At 40.6% G+C, this 25,445-nt stretch overlaps 1 protein-coding gene across 2 annotated transcripts in view; it reads right to left on the bottom strand.

Moving 5' to 3' along the window:
* The window catches only part of LOC117427891 (solute carrier organic anion transporter family member 3A1), a 54,121-nt gene extending 31,787 nt beyond the window's left edge, over nucleotides 1–22,334 (bottom strand). For both annotated transcript variants that reach the window (XM_058995540.1, XM_058995541.1), the window contains exons 1-2: nucleotides 21,566–22,334; nucleotides 9,139–9,607 (exon numbers count right to left, since the gene is read on the bottom strand). In XM_058995540.1, coding sequence (XP_058851523.1) covers nucleotides 9,139–9,607; nucleotides 21,566–21,724 — 628 coding nt within the window. In that variant the 5' untranslated portion in view covers nucleotides 21,725–22,334. The remainder of the gene's footprint in view (nucleotides 1–9,138; nucleotides 9,608–21,565) is intronic.
* Nucleotides 22,335–25,445: the final 3,111 nt, after the last annotated feature.

Here is a 25,445-nt window from a genome sequence, read left to right as displayed (position 1 = left end):
AAACAAGTAAAAAGGTCTAATGAAGCACATTATCAGTTCAATTAAGGGTTTAATTGAGAGCTCAGTTGGAATGAAAACCAGCAGAAGCAGGGGGTCCCCAGGACCAGGGCTGGGAAACCCTGGGTCAGAGGAAGCTTGTGTTACAGTGCTATGAAGGGAGTTATTGGGTTATCACTTTTATTTTATATTTTTTCTTTTAAATAATAATTGTGCTCTGCAGTTCACTGTGGCATGTTGCCTCCAACACATCTCACAGAATTATGACTCTGGGTAATTGTATTTATGTTTAAGCTATATCAACAGTGCCGATTCAGACTGAAGACTGTACCCTGACTTTAGAGAATGATTGCAAGTGAAAACTTTAATGATGTGTTACACACTGAATACAATTATACCGTACTTTTAAATTAAGGTATTCATTTTCATACAGCACCATTTCAGTAAATACCAATTCAGCTCTGTAGCAGTTTTTTTTATATTTTTAAATCTCATTTCTGAAGTATAATTTTGCTTTAATTTAAATGCAGTTTCATAATAATAATAATAATAATAATAATAATAATAACCCCAACTTTAACCGTATAGACCTTGTAGAGCATTCTCATATACACATTTAGGCTTCACTTCTAAATCTACTGTAAGATTTGTCCAACATTGATCTGGGGCAAAGCAAGTTAACTGCTAGATGTTGTACTATGGTGATATAAAAAACTGTGCAAACCTTTCACTGAAAAAGAGAAAGCAGACACACTGCAGTAAGAAGTTAGTGGTGGGTGACCACTTCTCCATTGCTGTCACTGGGCTTCTCTCTCTCTCTCCCGAGGTCAAAGGCAGCTAGAAATGAGGTTTTACTGAGATGAGAAGACAGTAGATTAGAGTGGGATTATCTTTCATGAGCCAGCTTTCTCCCTGCCCAGCTGCTTTCCACTGGCTGCAGCCTGGCTACAAACAGAACCAGCAGCAACAGATCAATACGGCTTGGACTGGCACTCAACAGAACCAGCAGCGACAGATCAATACGGCTTGGACTGGCACTCTACAGAACCAGCAGCCACAGATCAATACAACCTGGACTGGTACTCAACAGAACCAGCAGCCACAGATCAATACATCTTATACTGGCACTCAACAGAACCCTAGCATGCTGCAGACTGCTACTTCCACGTGAAGATATTCCAGAGTTTCAAACAAACAGGGAAAAAGCCGTCAGCAGTAGATTACAGTAAATAATCCAGCCCATGCTGGCAGACGTGCACGCTCAACCCTGTGTATTACTGGGGCTGCTTATTCCATAGGACTCCTGGTCTAATATCTCAAATCTTACATGCAAATCACCACTCAGCCAATCCATTCCAAGCATTTGAAATGCAAAGAAAGAAATAGGAAATTAAGCCTATTCCTCAAAACAGCTATGGTTGCAACGTTTTTGTCATCTACCCAAAATAAAATATAATACATGCATTTCTATCACATCATTTCCATGTTTCCTTCTTGAACTTGATGACCCTGGAACATGCAGCCTGTTCAGGGCACAATGGAAATTAGATGGAATTTGAATGCCAAATTTGGGCATTTTCTTTCCACACATTTAGGGATAATGCAAAGTTCATGCAGACAGGGATAAGCAAATATGACTCAGTGTGTTGATTTTACCATGCTTGTGCTTCTAGCAATGAAGGAATTAATGAATAAGAAGCATTTTCAGCAGTGTGATCTGATCTCTCCTGCTTATGCTAATCCTGGGCATTCGCCTAACACATGATAGATGCTTGTTTTGTGACATTATTAAACTGCATATTCAACAGGATTTTACAAGAGGATAATGAAATGATTCATTTTCTAACAGGTCATTTTTTTTTTCCACACCACTTGCTGCATGACCTTGCTTTTAATGAAACCCAGCAGGATGCTTTCACTCGCTGTTCCTGCACATGTTGCTTGCTCTTACCAGAGGATTGCTCTGGATAAGGGGATCGATTCAACTGGAGGCACTCCAACATCTGCAAATCTCTTTTCTATGACTAGAATGACAGGGATTGTGTAATTCAATGAACAAGGCAACAGATCGGATAAAAATAATGACATTTATTAGATGCAGTGTTCTATTACAACACTGTGATCCAGGATCTCGTCTTATGGCCAGCAGGAGCCGCCCTCTATTGAGTTGAGCCTCCAACAGCAGTCACAGGGTCATTCAGGCTGGGTGATGGGACCCATCTACCCCCCTAAAAGAAGACGCAGCTGCGAAGGAGGCGGTGGGGTGGAGGACAAGAAAGAAACTCCAGACATTTCGCAAAAGGTAGACACTGAATTTAAAGACTATGCTATGAATGAGATGATAAGGAGGTGCTGTAGCCACGCCCCCAGCAAGCCTCTTATTAACTGCCTGGTTTTGAATATTATTTTTTTAAACCACAAACACTGTCATGTCAGCTGGCCCTGAACTCAGACCTTGGCAGCACATTTGCATCTGTTCGCTCCTGCTTGTGGGAATGTTGCTGAGCACAGAACCTCTGAAATGTAATTGCCAATCATTTATTACGAAAACCCATTTCAAACGAGCTGTGCTAATTTCAGTGCTCTTTCATTTAAAAAAGACTAGGAAATGGATTCTGTACGTATTGCAGGTGTTATCAGTGTTCAATGTATAAAATTAAGGTAAATCACTACATGTAATGATGATATGCATGTGTAGCTGTGGGCCAGCTGTGTCATTATGTGGACTGGGGCCACGTTTACATATGCAGAAGTCTGGATTCTCTTGGGCACTTCTGTGTTAAGTGCATTGGTCCAGTTGATAAGGGTGGACCAGGGCTGCTAATCCTCATCATTTGGGGCAACCTGGGCCCTACCAAATGCCCTTTTATCTTGAAACAGACCCATCAGTGTGCAGTACACAGTGTGTGCACAGAGCTTATCTCAGGGATGATAAGACCATTTATAATCTAATCCTTCAAGATGACATTACATGCATGGACAGATTTGAAGTATCTTACATACACACGCCCCGGTGGTGCTCTGAGCTCAATACATATATATATATATATATTATATATATATATATATATATATATATATATATATATATATATATATATATATCATGCCAGGGATGTGTGCATGGGGCTAAAATGATTATTTAAGGTTAATATCAATCAAGTCTATTAATATGATTGTTGCCTGTTATTGTTTTTCAACACGGCAGTCTTTTAAATAAACAAAGCATCAGTCCTCCATGTACTTAGAACAGAGCTACATACATACAGTATATATGCTATTAGCTGCTGTGTTGCTGCTACTATTTCATGTATTATGTTACTATCATGTATTATGCACTTTCCACTGTATTTAAAGTATTATGGATTTTCTTGTTGTTACTGCATCTTGTAAAGCGCTTTGTGATGGTGCTCCACTATGAAAGGCGCTATATAAAATAAAGATTGATTGATATATAAAGACATGCTTCACTTGAAACTGTGGTCAACATTTCCTTACGCATCAATTAACCTAATTGGATAGTTCTTGTTTTTTGTTTTGGGAGCGATATACTGGAATGAGAAAGAAAAACGATCGCACCTGACCAACACAAAACCTGCAAAAAAACCCCAAAAAATAACTCTGCAGTCGTCACAGTATTAAACTGAAATGGGCTATTCTGTAGAAGTGTAGCTTGAACAAGTCATGAATTTAATTAGCTAAATCCTATGTTAATAACTCGCAGCTCCAGAGCCAATGGCTGTCCAGTCCTATTGAACACTATAGTCAGTACAAAGTAAACTGACTCAGCAGGTACTACAGCTGACACGCAACCTTGGTCAAGGATGTCATTTTATATCTTACAATATGTTTGGTCCCTTTCCTTCTCCCTTCCAGCTAACAGGTCTGAAACCACAGTGGCTATGTCTATCACTCGATTTCATCTGAGAGTCAAGACAGCAGAGCCTATTTTTCATTCACTGCTGTAACCTTGTCTACACATCAAGTCATGTACTTTGTGATGCCTCGTCCTTCCTTTCAGAAATTTGCATGCTGTGCAACCCATTACAGAAGCAAACCTCCCGCAAGCAAAACTAATTCAAATCCTGAGCTGAATTGTCATTCTGCTCTGCTTGACAGTCGTGCCACTGTTTAATAAGCATGTGTCTACAACACTGCCACTCGCCCACCTGCTATGAGCCAGGGTGAAAGGTCATTCAAGGGCTGGAGCTGTCCTTTGATTGGACCACAAGATGCCTCTCTGTTGACAAGAACCATATTTCTCTTAAAAAAATGATGTTAATGCAATCATATCATATGGGACGCCAACAACAGCTATTGCCAGAATTAGGGCCAGGCTTGACAGATAAGCTAGTTTAACAGACCTCTCTGTTCAGTAACCATGGGACACTGTTCTGTAAATACACTGCCTCACAATGGTGCAATGCTCCTTTTATCATTGTGCAAAGGACAGCTGCTAATTACAGTATGCACTTTGCAAACAATCAAGCCCCTATAGTAATATTCCTAATATCAGAACTCGATGTGAAGGCCATGCTGTTACATGTTCAGCAGCATATTCTTGGAACAAATTGCCAATTAGTATGACATCTACTGCTGTGAATGTGCTCACAGTAGACTTAAGGAACTGTGATTCCAGCGAAAGGCCTTGTTGTACTCCTTTTTGTTATCTGAATGCAATCCGTTACATCTTATTTGAGTGTGGACAGTATGCTGCCACCAGGACAACCCGCTCACGAGTTTGTAAAAATGAGCGTACAGGCTGCTAATGGTGCTGTTTGAGAAAGTAAACAATAGGAAGATTTCCAGTGCCCAGCTTTCATCAATACGCATCATTGCATTAAAAAGAACAATGTGATCCTGTGCAAACCTTCAAACATACTGTGCTGCATGAAGCTGCAGCAGAGCTCTATAATGCAGTGCTCACTCCACATTCGCTTGAAGGTCGTGTTGTTTTTGAAAGTGGCTTCCCCACTCTTCGGATGAGATGCTGCCCAACATTACGGTTAAGATGTATCAAGCAATCTTTCTATTAGAAACCAGCGGACTAATTAGCTGACCGTTTTTAATTGCTTTAAAACAGTGAACTAGGGCAAGCAAAAAATACATGAATAAATCAATAGTCTTTGAAGGACACAGCATGTTTTTGAAATGACTAATTCATCCCAGATTGTGTGCGTCTGAGCTATCGCTGCTGGCACAGTAAGGACAAACTTCGCTGCTAGCCAAATGAAACCTTAACATCCAATCACACGTGGAGAGGAGCAACCCTTGGCATCCTCTGGGATGAGAAAAAAAGGTAGAGATACTGGTTCAAGATCTGGTTGTGCTAGTTCCTTAGAAACAATGTAAAATGCATGTGTGACTGTAATAGGTATTGAGAAAGCTTCTGCAAACCTGGGCTGTATACCTGGGGTTAGAAGAAAACTAGCTGGAATTTTCAGTAGCTTATCATTTTTTATCAACCCTATTTGTCAACCATAACAAACCCGCACCTATTAAATCATGCACAATCTAGATTTTACACTTCACTTTCCCTGACTGCCACTTAAACAATAGATCATATTACTCTGCTTAATCTGAAAGGTAATCCACAACAGCGCATCTCCTCCGAATCTGTCATGCCCTTATTATCCAGCCCTGTTTTAACTTTAACTGAAGACTTCTACGACCCTAAAAAAAAACAAAAAAAAAAATTGGGCCTGTTGAAATTAATTGATTTTTGCACTCCAATAGAAATGCTTTATATATATATATATATATATATTTTCAGTGTGAGATAAGCTAACTGCCAGGATACCCACAGACATTTCATTATCTGCAAAAGGAATAAAGAGATAAAGAGATCACACTGGGAAGAAGTAAAGTGTCCAATTATCCAACTGAGGCCAGCTCTTGTCACCTTGAAAACAGACTCTGTGAATGCAGGCATTTTATGTGGATGTCAGTATTCTTTTTTATTTTGGAATGACTTTAATAAAGAATTCTGGATTCCTTGTTAAAGAATAAATAGGGTGAAATGCCATTTCAACGTGTGGTTTTCCCTTGCATGCAAACATCATTAAAAGATAAGCTGTGCTGCTCCAATGCTGAATTCTCTTCTACTGGAGACTACGGAGCTGGTGGAGCCAACAGAGTTACTGTATGGGTTGTGAATGAGGAGAATAAGAGAGTGGCTGAGCATTCAACAGATAGCAGAATCTGGAAAAGCAGATCTCACAAGCACTCAGAATGGTCATTACAAACAATAGAATTAGATTCTAACAGGATTCTGAACAAAGGAAGATGCGACAGGTACTCTACACTGCACGATCCAGGTCCCAGATTCTACATGCGCTTTGTTGAATGAATGATGCAGAAGAGCCACAGGGGACAGTCATTTGGACTTAACAACCTAATAACCTGATGTATGACACCCTAAAATATTTCATTGCAGGTCGCTGAAGATCCATCCAGGGCATTATTACAGTACTATGGGGAGCGATCAGGATCTTTTAAAGCTCAGCCTCCCTCTGGCGGGGCTGGTCACACTCTCCCTTCCGGTGCAATGAGATGGTGTCAGCACACAGCGCACTCACTGAAGCCACGCAATGCCTCTCGCAGCCAAGCCAATTACTTGTGCCTTCAGAACTGGAGCACTCGCCCCTGTGGGGATTGCCATTGAGGTTTGTAAAAGGACAAAATGCAGCAGATCTCTTTTTTTTTTTTTTTTACAAAGTTTGACCTTTATTACTCCAAACAGAAATTAAACTATTTTGATAATTGAATCTCGAGTAGTGCGAGATGAATCCTCAACCTTACATACAGCACCATGTAAAGTATATTCTTGCATGAATGATTAAGACTTATTTTTATATGTGGGCATCGTTTTCTATTTACATGGTAACCCCTTTCCATACAGCGAACTAAACTAAGAGGTAGCTACCCAGCTGCTGTGCAGATATATCTATTACCGAAACACAGCCCAGGGGACCGGATCCACAGAACTGGTGCTGACGAATGCGGCTGCAATGCATTCACGCTCGTTTGGAGTAAGATTCTGTTTGTGACATGGTTGCAGCAAGAAAATGCCATCAATCTGCACATTTTCCAGCATCAAGTTTTGTAGAGATTCAATATAAAACATGTGCGGCTGGTTTCAGAGCTGGATTAGCATCAACCTTGGACCACTTATCACAGGGTATTATTATTATTATTATTTATTATTTATTTCTTAGCAGACGCCCTTATCCAGGGCGACTTACAATTGTTACAAGATATCACATTATTTTTACATACAATTACCCATTTATACAGTTGGGTTTTTACTGGAGCAATCTAGGTAAAGTACCTTGCTCAAGGGTACAGCAGCAGTGTCTCCCACCTGGGATTGAACCCACAACCCTCTGGTCAAGAGTCCAGAGCCCTAACCAGCACTCCATACTGCTGCCCATAGTACTCCACACTGCTGCCCATAAGGGTAACATTAGGCAGCCCAAGAGTAGTGCTGATCAGGGTCTGTGGAACCAGCCAGTAGGTTTTACTGGAAGACTTTTTTTCTTGATGCAGGGGGACTTGTATATTTAATTTCTGCATGAAATCTGATCATTATTGTAGGCAATCAACAGATGACCATTAATTGTGGAGTGCAGCCCAGTTACAGTGACATGATTGTCGACCGGTAGGTTATAAATGCATGTTGAAAAGGTTTTCATTCTTTTTGTCCTTTGCCTTTACCCTTAAGGTTACAGGCTCCACAACAGGGAACGGTACATTATAAGAAAGGTCCTACTATATAATATATTTCTTCCTATAAACGCAAACCCTGTTTACAGAACACTCCACAATAAGATAAAAGCAGCTTCAGCTGGCACGTGGACTCGCCGGATTAACAAAGTGGCATTGAGAGGAAGAAAGCAGTGCCATATTATTTACCCAGCTGCTGTGTACACAGCTTCATCCAACACAGAACAGACAATAGTAGGGACTGTCAGCCCTGATCCGCTCGCAGTGAGCCAGGATTGGGCATACTGTGGGTGCCTCTTTGTGGAAAAAGTCACTGAGAATGGTCAGACAGATGATATTGTATACAGCATGTGCTGTTTTGAAAGCTGCTCTGGAAAGACCAGTACTGCTAAAAGGACGATGATCAGCTGGGCATGTACTGCACCAAGCTATGTTAACACCCACAGTAACACTGTTGCACTAGTCTGGGCTGCAGAACTTTACCCAATGCCCTGGAATCAGTGTCCAAGTGTTTTGCATATCACTTCATTCATTTCATGGGTAAAAAAGTTTTGGATTCACAATCATTGCATTTTGATGGCAATTGCAGTGGGTTATTTTAAAACCTTGGTAATTCGTGCTGAGTTGAGTGTCTGATAATTAATCTCTGGAACTAAAAAAAGCTAAATCATTGTCCACAGGTATACATAAAACAACAAAACTCATAGGGCCAAAATGCAACATGATGAAATTGAAGTTGACATGCAAAAACATTGCAGAGTTAAGTGAGTAAATGTACTCAAAATGCAGTCCTGTATTGACAGGAAGATAAAATATTTTAATATCCCTAAACGCCAGCTAAGGGAATAATAATTGAATTAACTTGATGAGGTCGAGGGAAACGTCCTGGGAAGCAATCTGCTCATGCAATGAATGCAGCCCCTGTGTAGCAATGTTTATTTGTATGAAATCAGCACTTCACCCAGCATGTCTAAACTTCTTCTATTATATTATCCACGAATCGGGTTGCTTGCACAGTTTGTTTATCGACTAGGGTCAGTAACATTGCAGCCACACGCTTGACTTCAGTCCATTCAGTCAATGCACAATTGTGTAACAATGTGTAACATTTGACAGGAGCTGTCATTCTCTGGTTACACAGCACTTCTGTCAATCGACCTTTGCTACCATTTCTGTTGAGCATGCTGAAACATGTACCACATAAAAGCCCATCAATACCTTAAACAATGCAGCTTAAAACGAGGACAATATTTAAACGACATGAAATGAATCTAAGATCTAAGACCTCTAGGTCTTTGAAAGATCTTTTAAGACACGTCAGACCTTTGAAACCGAAACCGAACCATATTTGTTGTAACAAGTTGAAGTGATGCATTTTCTGAAACAGGTTTTGCATAGACCAGTGAGTTTACTTACCTATATACAGCGAGGAATCTTTCCTTCGCACGTGGTCATCAATATAAGACACGCCCAGCGGCTGCACAGGTGTGGCCCCGATCCCTAGCAGCACCTGAGCTCCTATCAAGAGCAGGTACATCATGTTGGTGTTAGTCCTGCTCCCACAGTAAAAGTCTAGGTTTGCTCCTCCGTCCTCTATGTCCGAGGAGTTAATGGCACAGATGTCCCGGCCCTCCTCCCCCAGTCTGATCTCCCCTGACTGGTACTCGTACTGGTGTGTGAGGAACTCCGGCAGTGCAGAGAGCAGGGCGCCCAGGGCCATCACGATGCCCCCGCACCCGATCAGCCGCGGCCTGTGCCCCTTGGCCCCAAAGTAACTCACAAACAAAATGAGCGCCAGGTTGCCGATCTCAAAGCTGCTGGCTATCACTCCGACGTCCGCACTCTGCAAGTTGAACCTCCGCTCCAAGGTTGTTAAAACGCTCACCTGGAAGAGAGTAAAAGCATCAGGTACACAGGTACTGTAGAGCGCATTGTTGTGTCTAAGCATCACACACAGTGCAGATACACTATAGAACAGTGCTTTGAATAAAACAGGTGTGTTTTGACAAGTAGGAAAAGTAGAGGGTACTCCTGAATGCACATCGATTATTAGTTATTCCACCATCGAGAACCCCAGTCTATAGCCATCCTCATCAGTGCAACAGAAACACCACTGCATGAAAGTCCATGGAGCATTCTGTTAATACAACATGTACAGTATAGAAGAAAAAGTCTGCTTGAACCTAAATGAAACAGTTGAATTCAGAGAATCGTTTCCCTTATTTGTTACAAAACTGAAAAGCAAACAATTTATTGCTTTCAGTAGTTGTTTGGTTAGTTTTGTAAAATGAGTACGACATGAAAATATACGCCGCACAGTCTTTCTCAAAGACTAGTTTATCTTAAAGCACAGAGACATTGAGAAAGACCTCTAGTTGAGGTACCTGTCTAATCGTATAAGTAACTTTGTTTTTTGTTGCACTGCTGGCTTTGTTTTGTTCTCTCTGAGCCTGGAGCGAGCCCAATTGAATAACCCAGGCTGCAGGCCGGCCCCTCCACACTGTGAGCTGACAGTGCTGCTCTCTACCAGCTCCTTGTCATGCACAAGGGTATTAACAACATCACGAGAGGTGACGTGCTTGCACTGCAAACTGCAAAACACCTCAAAGTGACTTTGTTGATACATTTAAACCAGTACAATCAATCACACCTCTCCGTTAAATGAGAAAGGAGCTGCATTAAAAAAATGGTACTTTTAAAAAGGACACTGTCAGTCAGGTTGGGACTATAAAGGTACGTTGGGGATTTGAGTCTCTACAGAAGATGGACTAGGATTCTGTTCATGCAGTGCGGTTTGGTGGGACAGCAATGTGCTATTGAAAGTCTTTAATATCCCTGGTTGGAATTCACACAAGGTTAGTTCAATTGGCTGGGGGCTCTTTTAAAATGCCTGGCTCCCTCTAAAACAGTGGTTCCTCCAGGGCAGGTTTGGGGTACATTGACTGCGAAGGCCTTCACGTTTTCTAGTCTATTTGGTACCGTTCACAGACACTAAAATCAGGTTAAGCTGGTTGTGCAGCAGCATGCAAACAGTGTGAGGTACTGCTGACTGACATTAAATTGACACAAATAAAACAATACACTGCATGCTACCCTCTGTTACCCTTAACTAAACACCACAATACCTCCTATACACAAGCCATTTGATACGAAAAGTAAATACTTTTAAAATAAAACAAAATGCTTGATGTTATTGCCCCACTCCCTCCCACCTCTCCATTGTGTCTGAATACTTCAGAAAGGACACACCCCAAGTCGTGCAGTGTCTCACAGTAACTCACTGAGCATGAAATTACAGTTTGACAATTGTAATAGTGAATTTAGAAGACGGCTTGCTCATTCTGTGTTCGATTTGCTATTCAACTACAGGTAGTTTAGGTCTTACAAGCCCAAAAAAGAACACCAACATACCTAGAAAGGCACTGTTTCTGGGTAGTCGTCTGTGTACTTTATCTGTAGCTCTGAATGAACTTCCCTTTGATTGTACTGACTTTCAAAGCACTTTCAGAAGTCTTTTATTGCATGGTGAGCTAAATCTTGCTTCCTTGCCAGGATTTTTAATACAGATCATCTGATAAGCTGGGGCCTGAAAAGCCATTCCCAAGCTTTATTAAAAGCTGTTTCCCTCTTGGTAAATGAATGGTGCTGAATTTGGTGTTTGACAAAGATAAGAGACAGGCAGCTCTGGGGACTTAAGGCTTCTATGTATCCAAAAGGCAAGACAGAATCAAGATAATACAGCGTAGTAGCTTGTATTCACACTGCGTAGCCACTCTCGCAGTAAAAGATATATCACGGTAATAGCGTGTTAAAATGCAGTCATTTGTTGGTAGTGCTTTAGTTTAAGTGATGCATGTAGTAGAAGCAGACTTTTATAAGGGGCTCTACATTTCATAAGTTCACTGTGGAGCTCACGAGGTGTGGCCCTGCATCCCTAAAATGATCCCTGGGAATGACTGCCCAGTGTGTGTCACCCCCAAGGGACAATGTTTACTTCATCACTACATTCTTCCACTAAGAATACATTTTCAACAAAGTAAAAAGTGGTATGGATGATTTTAGGTGCAATCACTCAACATGCCTACAGGACAGACTTGTCAAATATCAATCAGAATAAAATGGAACCAAACCTGCTTGACTCAATAAACATAATTCAATCGTAATAACCCACAGGCATTCTTCTGCACTAAAAAGACCATCGAGACCATCCCCCAGTCGTTACCAGCCCCTATTTCCTTTAGAAGAGTTGCTCAGTGAAGCCAGTTCTCCAGAACTGGCCACATATAGCGTCATTCCTGAAAGATTGTTCCCAGTGAAATAGCAGAAATTCGTATAGTCTTGGGTATGGAAGCATCTACCAACCAGGTGCCTAAGAACATCAGACTGAAACACACTTGTAGCAATGAGATCATTTACTGGATTTCACATCCGAGTCAGGGATAGTGTTTGCACTTGATAATTCAAGGATTTCATCAAATGCAAGCTCTCTATGTCTCTCTAAGAAGCTTTAGAAAGTACACTAGTCCATTTTGGTGTTACATGTTTCAAGGTCTTACTGTAAAGATGTTTTTATTAAGGAAAGTGACATTGCAGGTTAAATGTGTAGGGCTTTTAAAGAAAACCACCTAACAAATGCTTTCTTGACATTATTTTTCCTTCATGCGATATTCTACAATGATAAAGATCAAAAGGATTCGTCTCACGCTAAAAATACAGTCTGGGAACTCAGTGCAGTGCTGAATCTCAACCAGCGAGTTCTGTATTATACTATATTTAAAGCCTCTATTTTAGGTACTGCAGCTCTCACAGAACAGACTCCCATAAGAACAGCAGTGTATTATTATTCATAGAATTTATGAAGCATTTAGTTTATTAAAAAGAAGAGCTAGAGAAGGGCAAGAAGTTTCCACACAGACCTTGCCAGCGGCTGTAATGTCCAGATTAGAACACTATAAAGTTTAATTATCCATCTATGCATTTATTCGGCAGCGCGGGTTGTAAAAAGTACACATTTTAAAAAGAGCCGGTCCAGCACTATTCTGCTCCAGTCCATGAGAAGTGAGGGATGGAGAGGTTAGTGTACAGTTTTGACTCGCAGTACAGTCATTATTATTATTATTATTTATTTCTTAGCAGACGCCCTTATCCAGGGCGACTTACAATTGTTACAAGATATCACATTATTTTTACATACAATTACCCATTTATACAGTTGGGTTTTTACTGAAGCAATCTAGGTAAAGTACCTTGCTCAAGGGTACAACAGCAGTGTCCCCCACTGGGGATTGAACCCACAACCCTCCGGTCAAGAGTCCAGAGCCCTAACCACTACTCCACACTGCTGCCCATTAAAAACAGAAAGCTGTTTCTTCCCTTTTTTCAATGAGAAATCAAAGTCACACCAGAGCATTTCCTGAAGGATGTTTTTGGTTTTTTTTTGTCGTACAAAAGATTTGGTCAATTAAAAGTTGATGACAACGTGGGTTGGCAAAGTAAATTTGTCAGGATTTCATGTACTTCATCTCCCTTTCCCTGTTTTTAAATAAATGTCTATTTTTGTCAAAGTATTCCAGCTCCTGAAACAGCCTTAAACGACAATTTGACAAAGATACACAGTGCTACTGATAAAGACCAATGCCTATACCAAAAAATAAAATCTCGCCTTAATTGTGATTCATTACTCATTGTAATTTCATGGCAATGGAGGATGACAATGCTGCAGCTAATCAAGCCTGTCACAGAGCATGCAATGCAATCCCTGCAGTATGGACAAAGGGCTACCAAGGTGCTCTTGACTGTCCGCTTGTTTGAGAAGCGCCTCAGGGTGCTGATGGAAGTGACTGCCCACCAGCTGCATGTGGAGAAGGGGTTGGAAATGCTCTACCCCGACCTGCTCCAGCACTCCCAACCTGTGCCCGTCTATGCATCCCAGCCATGTCATACTGTCACATCACACCATTCCCAGGACGCCAGCCACAATGAGGCCATAGCCTATATACTGTAGCAATGGAGACATTCTAGTTCAGCTGTTACTGTTTTTTTAAAAGATCTCTGCATAGTCGCTTCAGCTATCTTGAACAGCTCCCGCGTCATTCTTGGTGCTGTTTCAAAAGTCAGACACACAAGCTGCAGCCTAAATGACAGCAAGGTGTGTCGGCAGAATATGTGTTGTGCCAATTTCAAGAGAGTGTGACAGCCTAGCAAAGAACACCATTTACATACAGTGTTTCTTTACTTTAAATATCCTAATGGTTGTTAGGTTAGAAATGTGGCACCCATCTTTTCTTCCCCATCTAACAATAAAATCAAGTCAACCAATCAAACTGAGGGGTTTTTTTTCCAATTAAAGGCAAATATCAATATAATACTGATTCCTCGGCACAGAGGCCTTATTTTAGTAGGTTTCCAGGAAGAACGTGGACCTGTTGCATACATTAGCCATGAAACCACACTGTTCTGAGTGACCAAAGCACATGTTAAGCAATGCCAAGCAGGGCAGTGCCCTATTAGTCCTCCTCCCCACCACAACACGCTTCAGATCACAACTTCATTTACACAAATGAGTTTAAAAGATGCCATCTGTGTCATTACCAGATTAGTGGTTGCATTGCTCTATGCAGCAGCCAGGGATATGAATGGAACAGTCTGTACTATACATGAAAGGGATAGTGGAAAGCACTGCTAATGCTTGCTTTTATTATAAATAGGTTATATTTTGAACATATTATAACAATACACCAACTGGCTACATCCTGAATTAGCCAGTGTTCCAGTTTCAGTACAACATAACACTAGGGTCAATTTAATGATATAAACAGATTGAACTATCTAAATAAATAACAAAGGGTCATATATATATATATATATATATATATATATATATATATATATATATATATATATATATATGCCAGTGTGCAGATCAATACAATACTGTATCCCACCCACTGTGTCTTGGGCTCTACATTACCCCCATAGCCCTGCCCTGCTTCAGCTTGTCTGAAAAATGACCTGAATATCTGAAAATCTCAAAGCCTGGGCTTAGTTACTGTTCTACAGACCCTGCTGTAGTACGGTAAAACCTGACCTGAAATGTCTGCTATGCCATGGTGGGCCTTATTTTCCAATGCTGCACTGTTTGATGAAGCCCTCATGCAAGCTAATTACTTACAGCTGAAGATCACAACATTTCAATTGGCTGTAAAGGAATGGCTGGGAGTTCTCAGTTCTCTGTTTAGCTCAGTGAGTGTGTGGATGATATAATGTAACTCTGTTCGGTTAATTCCATCAATAGTAATTACCGCAGGTCTACTGTGAGTGCGTTGTGCATTATGGTATCATGTAACTCATTTTGTAACTCTGCCAAACAGGACCTCGTTCTCCCTCTTGCATTGAGTGTTTGTAAATAAACAGTACCTGTGCGATGAAGTGAAGCAGAGTAGTAAAAGGTTATTTCATATGGTAATGTTTGCACATACAGTACTTCATAGAATCAGCTATATAAACACTAGGGTTGTCACCTGTCCCTGTTTCCCTGCATCGTGTCCAAATTTAGGTAGAAGTGAAAAGTGTTTTCCTCCTTAACCCACCTCATGGAAAAGTAGGTCAGGCTTCATTCGACTCTGATGACAAAATGTGTAGGTGTAAGATTCTTATCTTTGGGGGTCATTTCTCTTACAGTAGTTCTGTACTGATGATACGCCATGCTTTTACAAGGGGTTAAGCAGGACATGTCCTGCCTGAACTTCAGGGGCTAAGCCACAGATGAGCTGCAGTGCTTTCATTGGATTTGCCCCTTGAAAGAAGTGAAATTCCAGTGTTTGTAAAAGCGTTTTTCTTTTCAGAAATTGAGAAGAAACGTATGGAGAAATGATTCAGTTTGGGAACATGCGTAAGATACATACGCAGTCTTTATTAAAGATCGAGGTGAAAGGAAGTGTGAAACTAAACTCATTCAAGTTTAAATGCCATGCCCACACACTTGTATAACAGCAGCACAGTATTACACACATCCTATCTGTGTGTTTTCAAGGTCTGGACTATCACCTGTGAGAGGAAGTTTCTTTTCCACTGATTCTAACAGGTAAGCCTCCCCAAAAACTACAAAAAAAAACATTAGCTATAAATCATCTGGAAGGTGAGGCAATGCGGCAATGACATATCTGTGGCTAGATGCTAACGTGACAAAAAAGGCAACAGTGCATCTGTGTACGTGTGCTTTTGATGGATCTGTCACCCACAGGAAACTAAAAGAACCACAGAATTTTTTTTTGCACGTATGTCTTTCTATTTTAGGAATACCAAATAACTGCTTTTTATTTTGCTCATGCGACACATACCGGTATATGGAACAGCGACACAGATTAAGTGTTTTCTAGCATACATTTAATTATTATATACCTAATGGAGCGTTGGACACAGCCAACAATGATGTAGAATTTCCAGCTACGTCAGATAAAATGTCCATGCGCTAGAAACCAGCTAAAAGAATTGATTTTAACATAATCCCGGATCTTGAAAAGTAAAGTATACAAACTTTACAAAGTCTGTGCAGATGGGCTTCACAGTCTAGCAAGTTTTATGTTTTTGTCTTGTGATCTTTTAACTGGGCTGGCTCTTCCTACTCTCTCTCTCAATATATGTAGAGTAGGCAGCAGGGTTGAAAGGTCACATTCTCACATGATGTGAATGGAATGACGATGCCAGTTCAATGCCAGGTAATTAAGTAAGCTCAGGAATTGAGAAAGACAGTGAAAATAGAGAAAAATTATGATTACACAATATCGATGTTACGGAAAATAACACTCAGAATGATTGCATAAAAAAAAAAAATTAGAAATGAAATGGAAATAGATTATTTTTTAATGTCGTCGATAAGAAACCTTAAGCATGTATCTCAGTTTGCCTAAAGTAGTTGTTCCCCTTGCTAGCAAGGCTTTACATTGTACAGACACTTTACAGAGTTACAGTGAAGACTTGTGAGGGGCTGGAAATCTGCAAAGAGCCTTATACGAACGTACATCAGAGTGTTTCTGTAAATGGATGCTAGCCAGACGGTATACCCACCCTGGAATGCCACATTACATTTATTTTATTTTATTTTTTAATCAGATACTTCCTGTACAAGCTCTCACTGTTGTGCAATTGCGTGTGCCAGAGCATTTTAAACTTAAATCTTAATTATATGGAATGACACACATTGGTGTTTTAACTTGAGTGTATAATTGTATAACTAAACCTGATCATTTAGTGACTTACTTATGATTTTCTCAGTGCGTTCATTGCTTTTCCATTGATGCTGCATTTTTGATGGGTTTGGATTGGATTGGAAATTATGACAGACTGGAATTATGTACTGAGCTTACCTCAGCTGTGCCTTGTCCTTCAGGTTAAAACAGATGCTGCACCATACAAAGACAGACACAATTAAAATGTTATCTTAATTTAGGGAAATAACATGTAAGGGCTTTGCATCTATATATGTGAAATGTCCCCTATTTTAATGTAAACTCACATCAAATGGCTGCTGTCTTATGAAAGATTTACTACAATAAAGGAAAGTCAACAAGTGAGAAGAAGCCACAGGTGAGCCCACAAACCCCGGGGGAGCAGGTTTAACGGGATACAGTGAATAAGAAGAGATACACTGAGGCTGGACTGTCACATCCCCAGAGGGCGAGGCCACAATGCAAACTGAACAGGAGATAGTGTGGCCTGATTGCATGCCTCCCAGCTCCAGGGCTCTCTACTGTACCTCAGAATAAAGGACAATTAGCAGAGTCTCAGGAACAAGGCTTTCCAATGTACAGCAAATACGTTTTATTGCATCTGTTAGAAATTAATACGAAAAGAAAAAATCAGGAGCTTGTTTTAGAGAGTATATGAGCCTGTGACGAAGGGATTGACTGTGCTGTACCTAGTGGACCACTAGGAGCCTTCCATGCAGGGGTTAAAGGTCACAGAAAACAAAACAAAAACCACAGGCTCATGTTACAGAATCACCTACAGTAAGAAAAACAAAACAAATGCCTCTACTAATTGTCACTTAAACCAGAGATCATTTGACAGCGTGTGTTCCATTGCAATATCCTCTGCCATGTCTGCATGCCGTTCACCATGCATGCTTGTGCTTTCACTGCGCTTTACTATTCCTGGCTTTGCATTCACCATGATTTACTGCACTAACTCTTTATCAAGATTCCAATTCCCCTGTTTCTATTCTCTTCCACACACAGCATGACATAGATAGGTGAATGACTACACGCAGAAGAATGAATGTAATGTTGGAGCTGAAGCAGAGATGAGAGGCTGAGTCAGTGCAGTGAATGGGGTGGGGCTCAATATAAACATTTCATTAGTACAGTAACTCTTTCTAATGGCTCTCTAGTGTAGTAAACGCATTTCCTTTTAGAGGAATAAAAAGAACTCTCCTACGGGAATACCGTGTGCAGTTTTAGTCTGCGTGGGAGGAAGGTTAAGCCTAGATGACTCACTCACAGTAACAGACTGTCTGTGCGTTGTACAGGAACAGGAATCACCCGCAGTAATATTTACATGTCATGGAACGCATTCAAAAGGAGTTGCTAGGAAATGCTAAACACCGGCCGTCCTTTTCTTTAGCAAAGGCAAATCCAGCACCTGATAACATAAAGTTGAGTTTGTCATTGAAAAGTTCAAAGCTTACAAATCTGTTCTAGCTGAACCATCATGTCAGTGGATGTATGTATCTTGGTTGGGTGTGGCTTAAACAGTAGGTAAAAAGAAGTTGAATGTGACCGTTCATTTTCAGACATAAAGATCAGTAGTTTAACTTCCCACTATCACCTAGTGAAGTGACCTGTGAGGTCTTGAAAAGCTTTCTATACATTTTTTTCACAGCACACTTTCGCAACTAAAACGGAACCTGTTATCTCCTCTGTCTGTTTTTTTTTTCCAATCTAAAAAAAGTGTGACTTTTTGTATGTGTGCATACAGTCAGTGTATGTCAATAGTCTTGTGTGCATTATTATTTGTTTGTTGAGCCTGTAATTATGTTCTTTGTGTCACACGTTTATAATATATTGCTTTTATTTATTTAAACACAGGATAATGTTTGTGCTCTTCATGATTTCCATACCTTGAAACACAGACTGGTCATAAGATCCAGCTCCACAAGCCTAGACAGCAGGACAGCCTTTTATTCACTTCATCCCAACATGCAGCAGTGAAACACAGCAGGAGTTGACGTGGAAACTGCTGTGGGAGCTGCAAAGCATGTTAGATTCTAATGTACATCTGCACACATGTATCAGTTATTTACATTTAGGGTGTGCGATATTGCCCTACAGATAACACACTGAGAACAGGAAGCATGTGTCTTTATGAATATTCTTATGAGCTGCATTCAACATCTGAAGCTGGTTTAAAAACACATTCTCAGTAACAGTCCTCTTTCTATGCAGTTGTCGGGCTCACATGTTTTAATGGAATTTATTTTAGTACTAGAAGTAACGTCTGCAGCATCACAAGTCTAACGAATGATCAGTGTGCAAAGAGCAAAGCCACTTGTTTGAACTTTTTTTACTGAAGAATTAAAGGGTGTGGCCACAGCGTCTGACAGACTGGCTGTGTTCCTCACTGTGACTGAATCAAGAGCTTCAATACATTACAGAACAGTGGAGTGTTTGCTAATTATCGCAAGCAATTCTAGAGCATGTTTTTGTCTGGTCCCTGTACTGTACATGTGATATCCTCCTGTGTGTGGTGGAAAAATGCCCAAGCCACTAAATATATTTCTGTTTTGGGCTAGATCTTGTAACTTCAGATAACTCCAGTCTTAAGTGTCTCGCAGTTCCCCAACGTGGTTCAGCTTGAGCTAAGGGATCAGAATGGGGGTCATTAACTGATCACTACAGGGAATCTTATGGAGTTGTCATACCACCTTTCCTAAACACGAGCGGGACTCCAGCAAATACCACAGGACCATTCAGCACAACAGGCCACTGCTGGCCAATATCTAGATCTGTGTTAACAACAGAACATCTGGTCAATGGAGCCGGCAGTCTTCCACAGAATCACCATACTCTGCAGCTACATCGTCATCATAATTATCATAAAGCAGGAGTTAATTAAAGACTGGAGTTAAAGCTTTAAAAGCGTGGCCCAATAGGAAGTCTCCTGTGATGTCATGTGATGTTTTTGTTTGAGAGTTTCTAAAGATTAACCCATACATTGTTTAATATGATTATGTTTACTTGAGTTCCATTTAATCAGCCATCATTAATACTGATACTAACACACAAGACGCTCTGCAGAACACACCGATTAGGACTGCCTCTAGAAATGAGGACAAAGTCAATAATTATGATCCAGACTTCACTCCAGACATGATAGCAACATCTGTCAGAGCATGATCTCATATTCCAACAAATAACTCAAATACTTTGGAGTGCTTTGTGGAAAATCATCTGCTTTTATTTTTCTTACCCTGCTTTATTTCCTGGAGCCGCTGTACTTGCACAGAGTCTGCAAGATATTTCGATGTGGCAACTCTGCCTAATCATGCATGCGTGTGTAACATTTAGTATGCTTCACGCAGACACAGCCTACAACCCAATAACCTACTTTCTGATGCAGTACAACCAGGATACTTTGGCAGCACCTAAATATGTGTTAATATTTCAAGGAAATTACTTTCTTCTAAATACAAATACAGTTTTTTTTATTGCAAAACAGAGCTTACAATCAATACAATGTGGTTTCAGTCACATGAGTGGAGGGCAGGTTAAATTAATATGCTTATGGAAAATATGGGCTTGTAACATGTGCTTTAATGCAGTGTGTTTGGAATCAGTGTCACCTGCTGCAAGCTTTTAAAACAACCATACCTACACATGGTCTATCCTATATACCTGCATGCAGCAGCAGCTCTTGTAGGTGTTGCAGGATTGCTGGCATCCTTACACCTGACCAGTTGATTCTTTACAACCCTCATATCATACAGTGTATGTACCCCCAGTGAGATGTAACAGTACCTGAATGTGCTGCAATATGTGTTTCAATGCGTATTGAAATTCTCCCCTCTTAATAAGTAGGTTATTAACATGCACCCCCTGCCATCGCTGCAAACTGCAAAGCTATCAGTATGGACTGGTGGACTGTAACCGGCCCGTTTGTATCACAATATTATCACTGTTATCGAAACCTGTAGCATTTCCTAAATTGGAAATGTCTCCAAAAAAATAAATTGTAATTATTGTTAAGGGACTTTCAACATTTCTCACTGTTCTACAGCAGTATGGGTGTGTTTATTTTATTACTGGGATATCGCTTTCCCGGCTGGAGGCTTCGGTGAAAGCTTCAACGGTGGCATCCTACGCACTGTAGAACGAACATGAACCAGCAATGTTTGGGGCACCTTGCCGGATATATTTAAAAAAAAAAAAAAAAAAAAAAAACGTGACTGCGACTGCCCATTAACAGGGATTTGGATAACTGACTGCAACATTTGCAGCAGCTTCCTGATAAGAATAGCGGTGTATATAGTGAGAACACACGGCAATGTGCACTTTCCCATCGGAAATAATGAATGACAATGTGCATTCACTGATTACCATCACAGATAATGCAGCAGCACATCGAGAACCAAGAGCACCAAATGCATTTAAATAGATTTTGCATAACCTACGTATTACAATGGTGATAAACCTGTATACAAAACGCACGTCAAGTTTATTATTATTATTATTATTATTATTATTATTATTATTATTATTATTATTATTATTATTATTATTACTACTATGTTATTTACATGTATGCCTGAAACAGATAGCAATGAATCCGAATCTGAAAAGGTACTCACCAGGTAAGCACCAACAGTGCCCTGCGCCAGCATCAAAGCACATTCTGACACCAGGAATATCTTAATATTGGAAAAACACGAAGATTTCTTCTGCTGGTTATCATCTCGCTGGACGTCTCCTGTGCTCTGATCCGAATCCCTCTGCTTTTTAACCTTCATCCTTTTTATCTCCCGTCTACCCTACCTATCTCTATCTCTCTCTCTATCGGTACTGCAGCAGGGAGGTGAAAAAAAGCGAATTCCACTATCACAGTGACGGCGCTTCTCCTGGCTTATCCCTCCTTTCTCCGTTTCTCCGGTGCCGCTGCTCTTCTATCGCTATCGCGCTCCCTCGGTGTCACTGTACTGCACTGTAGATATTAGTATAATCACGTCAGCCTCCAAAGCTCGGTCCTCCGCCAGGTTCTGCTCATTGCCACCGAGACAAGAAAAAAAAAAACAAGACGACCAAACGGACCGACTCACAAATAGGCTCACTGCGGTTACAGTAATAAAGCGACCTTGGATAATTTTTTCAGAGCGAAAACCATACACGCAAAGCCCGTAAGAGCAGCAGACTAGTCGTAGTTACAGTACTAGCAGATATAACAGGGAGGGTAGTAGTGAGGCTGCTGTTGAGCAGGTTCCGCATTATATTTCCCTCGCTTAGTTGTCTGTGCGTGTGTGAGTGTGTGTGCTTCTCGGCTTGCTGTGCCCTCTCCCACCGCGAGTTTTGCGGTGGCGCTGTGCATTCTGGTGCATTCTGTCAGCGTTAACGGGCGCAGAGCAATGCCACCGATGAAGCAAGACTGACTGTACAGAATGTATGTGTACTATATGTACATATGTATATACTTACCCTTACATACATGTTTACATACACACTGAATGTAAAAAGAATGTATTATTATTATTATTATTATTATTATTATTATTATTATTATTATTATTATTATTATTATTAGTCACGTTATGCAATCACAAACTGAAACAAAAATTCCTCAGAATGATGCTGTGCTTATCGGAGCTGTACAATACTGCGTAAACAGGAAGTAGATTATGACATTTTGGAATTAACTGCAACAAGCTAATGAGCCAATGAGCAATTCCTGGGAAAGACACCCAAACAGACAGACAGACAGACAGACACGCACGCACGCACTCGCACGCACGCACACACACCATATGTTTACTAGCCATGTTTTTTTTTTGTTACATTATAAAAAAGATTAGAAGGCTTCACTGTCTTGATTATTTAATGTGTATTTAACCCAAATGAGAAACAGACTGCGGGGGAGGGCAGCTCATAAAAGTTACGATAACATTTATCTTCCAGCCACATATCCTAGCAGTATTGGCCTTCAATTGGCAGGTGTTGCATGCTTAATTGCCCATGCAAACGTCTCACTTTTTTTTGGTTTGTTCAAGTGTCTTTTTGCTTGAACTTTCTTGCAGTAGGTTTTGCCAGTAAGACAGTGTCCTTTGGAATCATATAGAAAACAGCGAGAGCATCTCCTGATATGTGATACAGTGTGTGGGGTCACAGACCAGCGGCACACACTGACAGCTCTTCACATCTTGAACCCTCTGACGCGTGTAGTTTATTTTTTTAAGGAGGTCTGCTCTTTGCAGCTCTGCTTATAATAATCTCCTCCATGATGCCCTGTGTTACTAGTGCTGCTGAAAGTCTTCAAAGGGAACTTGAACCCATTAACATGTGGGTCACAGCCTGGGCAGGCAACCCCTGATATTACCTAAACCAGACGACAAATTGTAGCACCCCTTATAAAAATGTAATGCAGTATACAAGGGTAGAAGCATAGCAAGGTCTCATAAAACATACTGAAACACATTTAAAGCATGGTTAACCATAGACAAGCATGATGATAGAGCCTTGTAAAAACCACATGGTATTGCTTGGTAAATATGTGACATAAGAACGGGAGAAGCATGCTCAACTGCAAGATTACTGTGCTAATGACCATCTCACAACCAGGAGTGATCCTTCTTCGTACTGCTCTTCTGCCATTGCATTACATAGAATCACACTATCACTCTACTCGTCACTTTTCAAGGAATAAGGAATGATGGGAAGAATGAGGTCTCGCTCTTATCAGGGTTATTTATACTTTTGTTTGCCAGTTAATGAGAGTTCCTATTCATTCCAACAAGAGGCTAACTGTATGCTTTCATCACTGGTGCTGCTGTGTGCCCACTGTTGAATTTTTTTTGCTGTACTCTTTCCCTGCGGCTATTGAGACAGTGTTTAAGATACATGTCATTTTCCACTGTCTGTAAATCTCAGGGTGTGCAGCTGTAATTCATGACCTCTCAGGGTCCGAGAACTTCATAATTATTCTGTGTGAGGGATACGTGTCTGGATGCTTTCTAGATAAAATATAAATTTGGAAAAGACTGTAATCATTTTGTTTAGTTTTTTTAATCACAAATAGCCAGGTGATTAAGGGTTCTCACACTGAGTGAATTGTTCTATGGTACTATTCAACTATTCAACTATAGGAGGCTATGTGGTCCAGTGGTTAAAGAAAAGGGCTTGTAATCATGAGGTCCCCAGTTCAAATCCCACCTCAGCCCTGACTCATTGTGTGACCCTGAGCAAGTCACTTAACCTCTTTGTGCTCCGTCTTTTGAGTGAGACGCAATTGTAAGTGACTCTGCAGCTGATGCATAGTTCACACACCCTAGTCTCTACAAGTCGCCTTGGATAAAGGTGTCTGATAAATAAATAAATAAGAAGAATTCCAAAAATGCACTCACATTCTATTCAGGTGAAATCAGCCTAACCCAGTAACAACAACTGACAACCTGTCTTGAATTGAGTGAAGCTGAGCTGAAGGATGTGTGTCTTTCATTTTGATGAACAGCTGATCGGTTTACACTGTGTGCACAAGGGAAACACAAAAGTAATCTGTTGTGATGATTTTCAGTGTAACCTCATCTAGATTGAACACATGCCATTGTGTAGGTGGCTCCTCAGCAGAAGGGAATTGAGAGTAATACAGGCTACAGCAAGTACAGCTGGATACAATAATTTCCTTGTTTTATCTTCCGGACTGGGTTTACGTACAGTAGTGTGCACATTTATTGGAACACTTCAATATTTGTCATTTATATTGTTTATATACCTGTCTGCATGGAGACAATCACTTAGGTCTCAATCAGAAGACATCATTAGTGACTTTAAAATAGTAGTAGTAGAAGGTTAGGATCTCCATGTAGTGTAGCATCCATACCAACAAACTTTTCATAGGCCTGGTGGAAAAGAAGAATCAGCTAGCCTTGGAAATGCATACGTTATGGATGCACTCGGGCACGGCTGTATCATACAGATTTTAAATTGAAACCCACACCTCCAGTCTATTTTTTTATTGTGTCAGTATGCTGCTATGCTCTGCAACTCCCTTCAAAGCACAACAGAACCCAGCAGTGCTTTATTTGCTCTCACAGTTTTATAGCTAAACAGGGAATACTGATATGGTGAGATCTTCCTCTGGAGAGTTCAAGGGCAAGCAGAGCCATGCCTCTTCTTCAAGAAATCTTCAAGGGAACTGCAAACACAGCATAGCAAACATCAGCTGGCATTTATTTCCACTCCTTGTATCATGCAATTCTCCCATCTTGCACAATAATGTATCAATTATACAAACCAAGGCACTAATGCATATTGTTTATTAGCTAATATCTGCAATTGAACATGATTATGATCACATGCTAATGAGAAAACACTCCCAGGGTATAAATTAGGAAACAATACACCAGACATCCCTAGAGGTTACACCAGGGTCTCAGAGCACAGAGCAGGTTTTTAATTACGGGTGCAATGCGAAAGAAAGAAAGAAAGAAAGAAAGAAAGAAAGAAAGTGGTCAGGCTGGTGAATCA

Source organism: Acipenser ruthenus, chromosome 21 (assembly GCF_902713425.1).
Source record: "Acipenser ruthenus chromosome 21, fAciRut3.2 maternal haplotype, whole genome shotgun sequence".
In the NCBI taxonomy this organism is placed as follows: Eukaryota; Metazoa; Chordata; class Actinopteri; order Acipenseriformes; family Acipenseridae; genus Acipenser; species Acipenser ruthenus.
The sequence above is the reverse complement of the archived record's forward strand: the minus strand, read 5'-3'. Positions and strand labels throughout refer to the sequence as shown.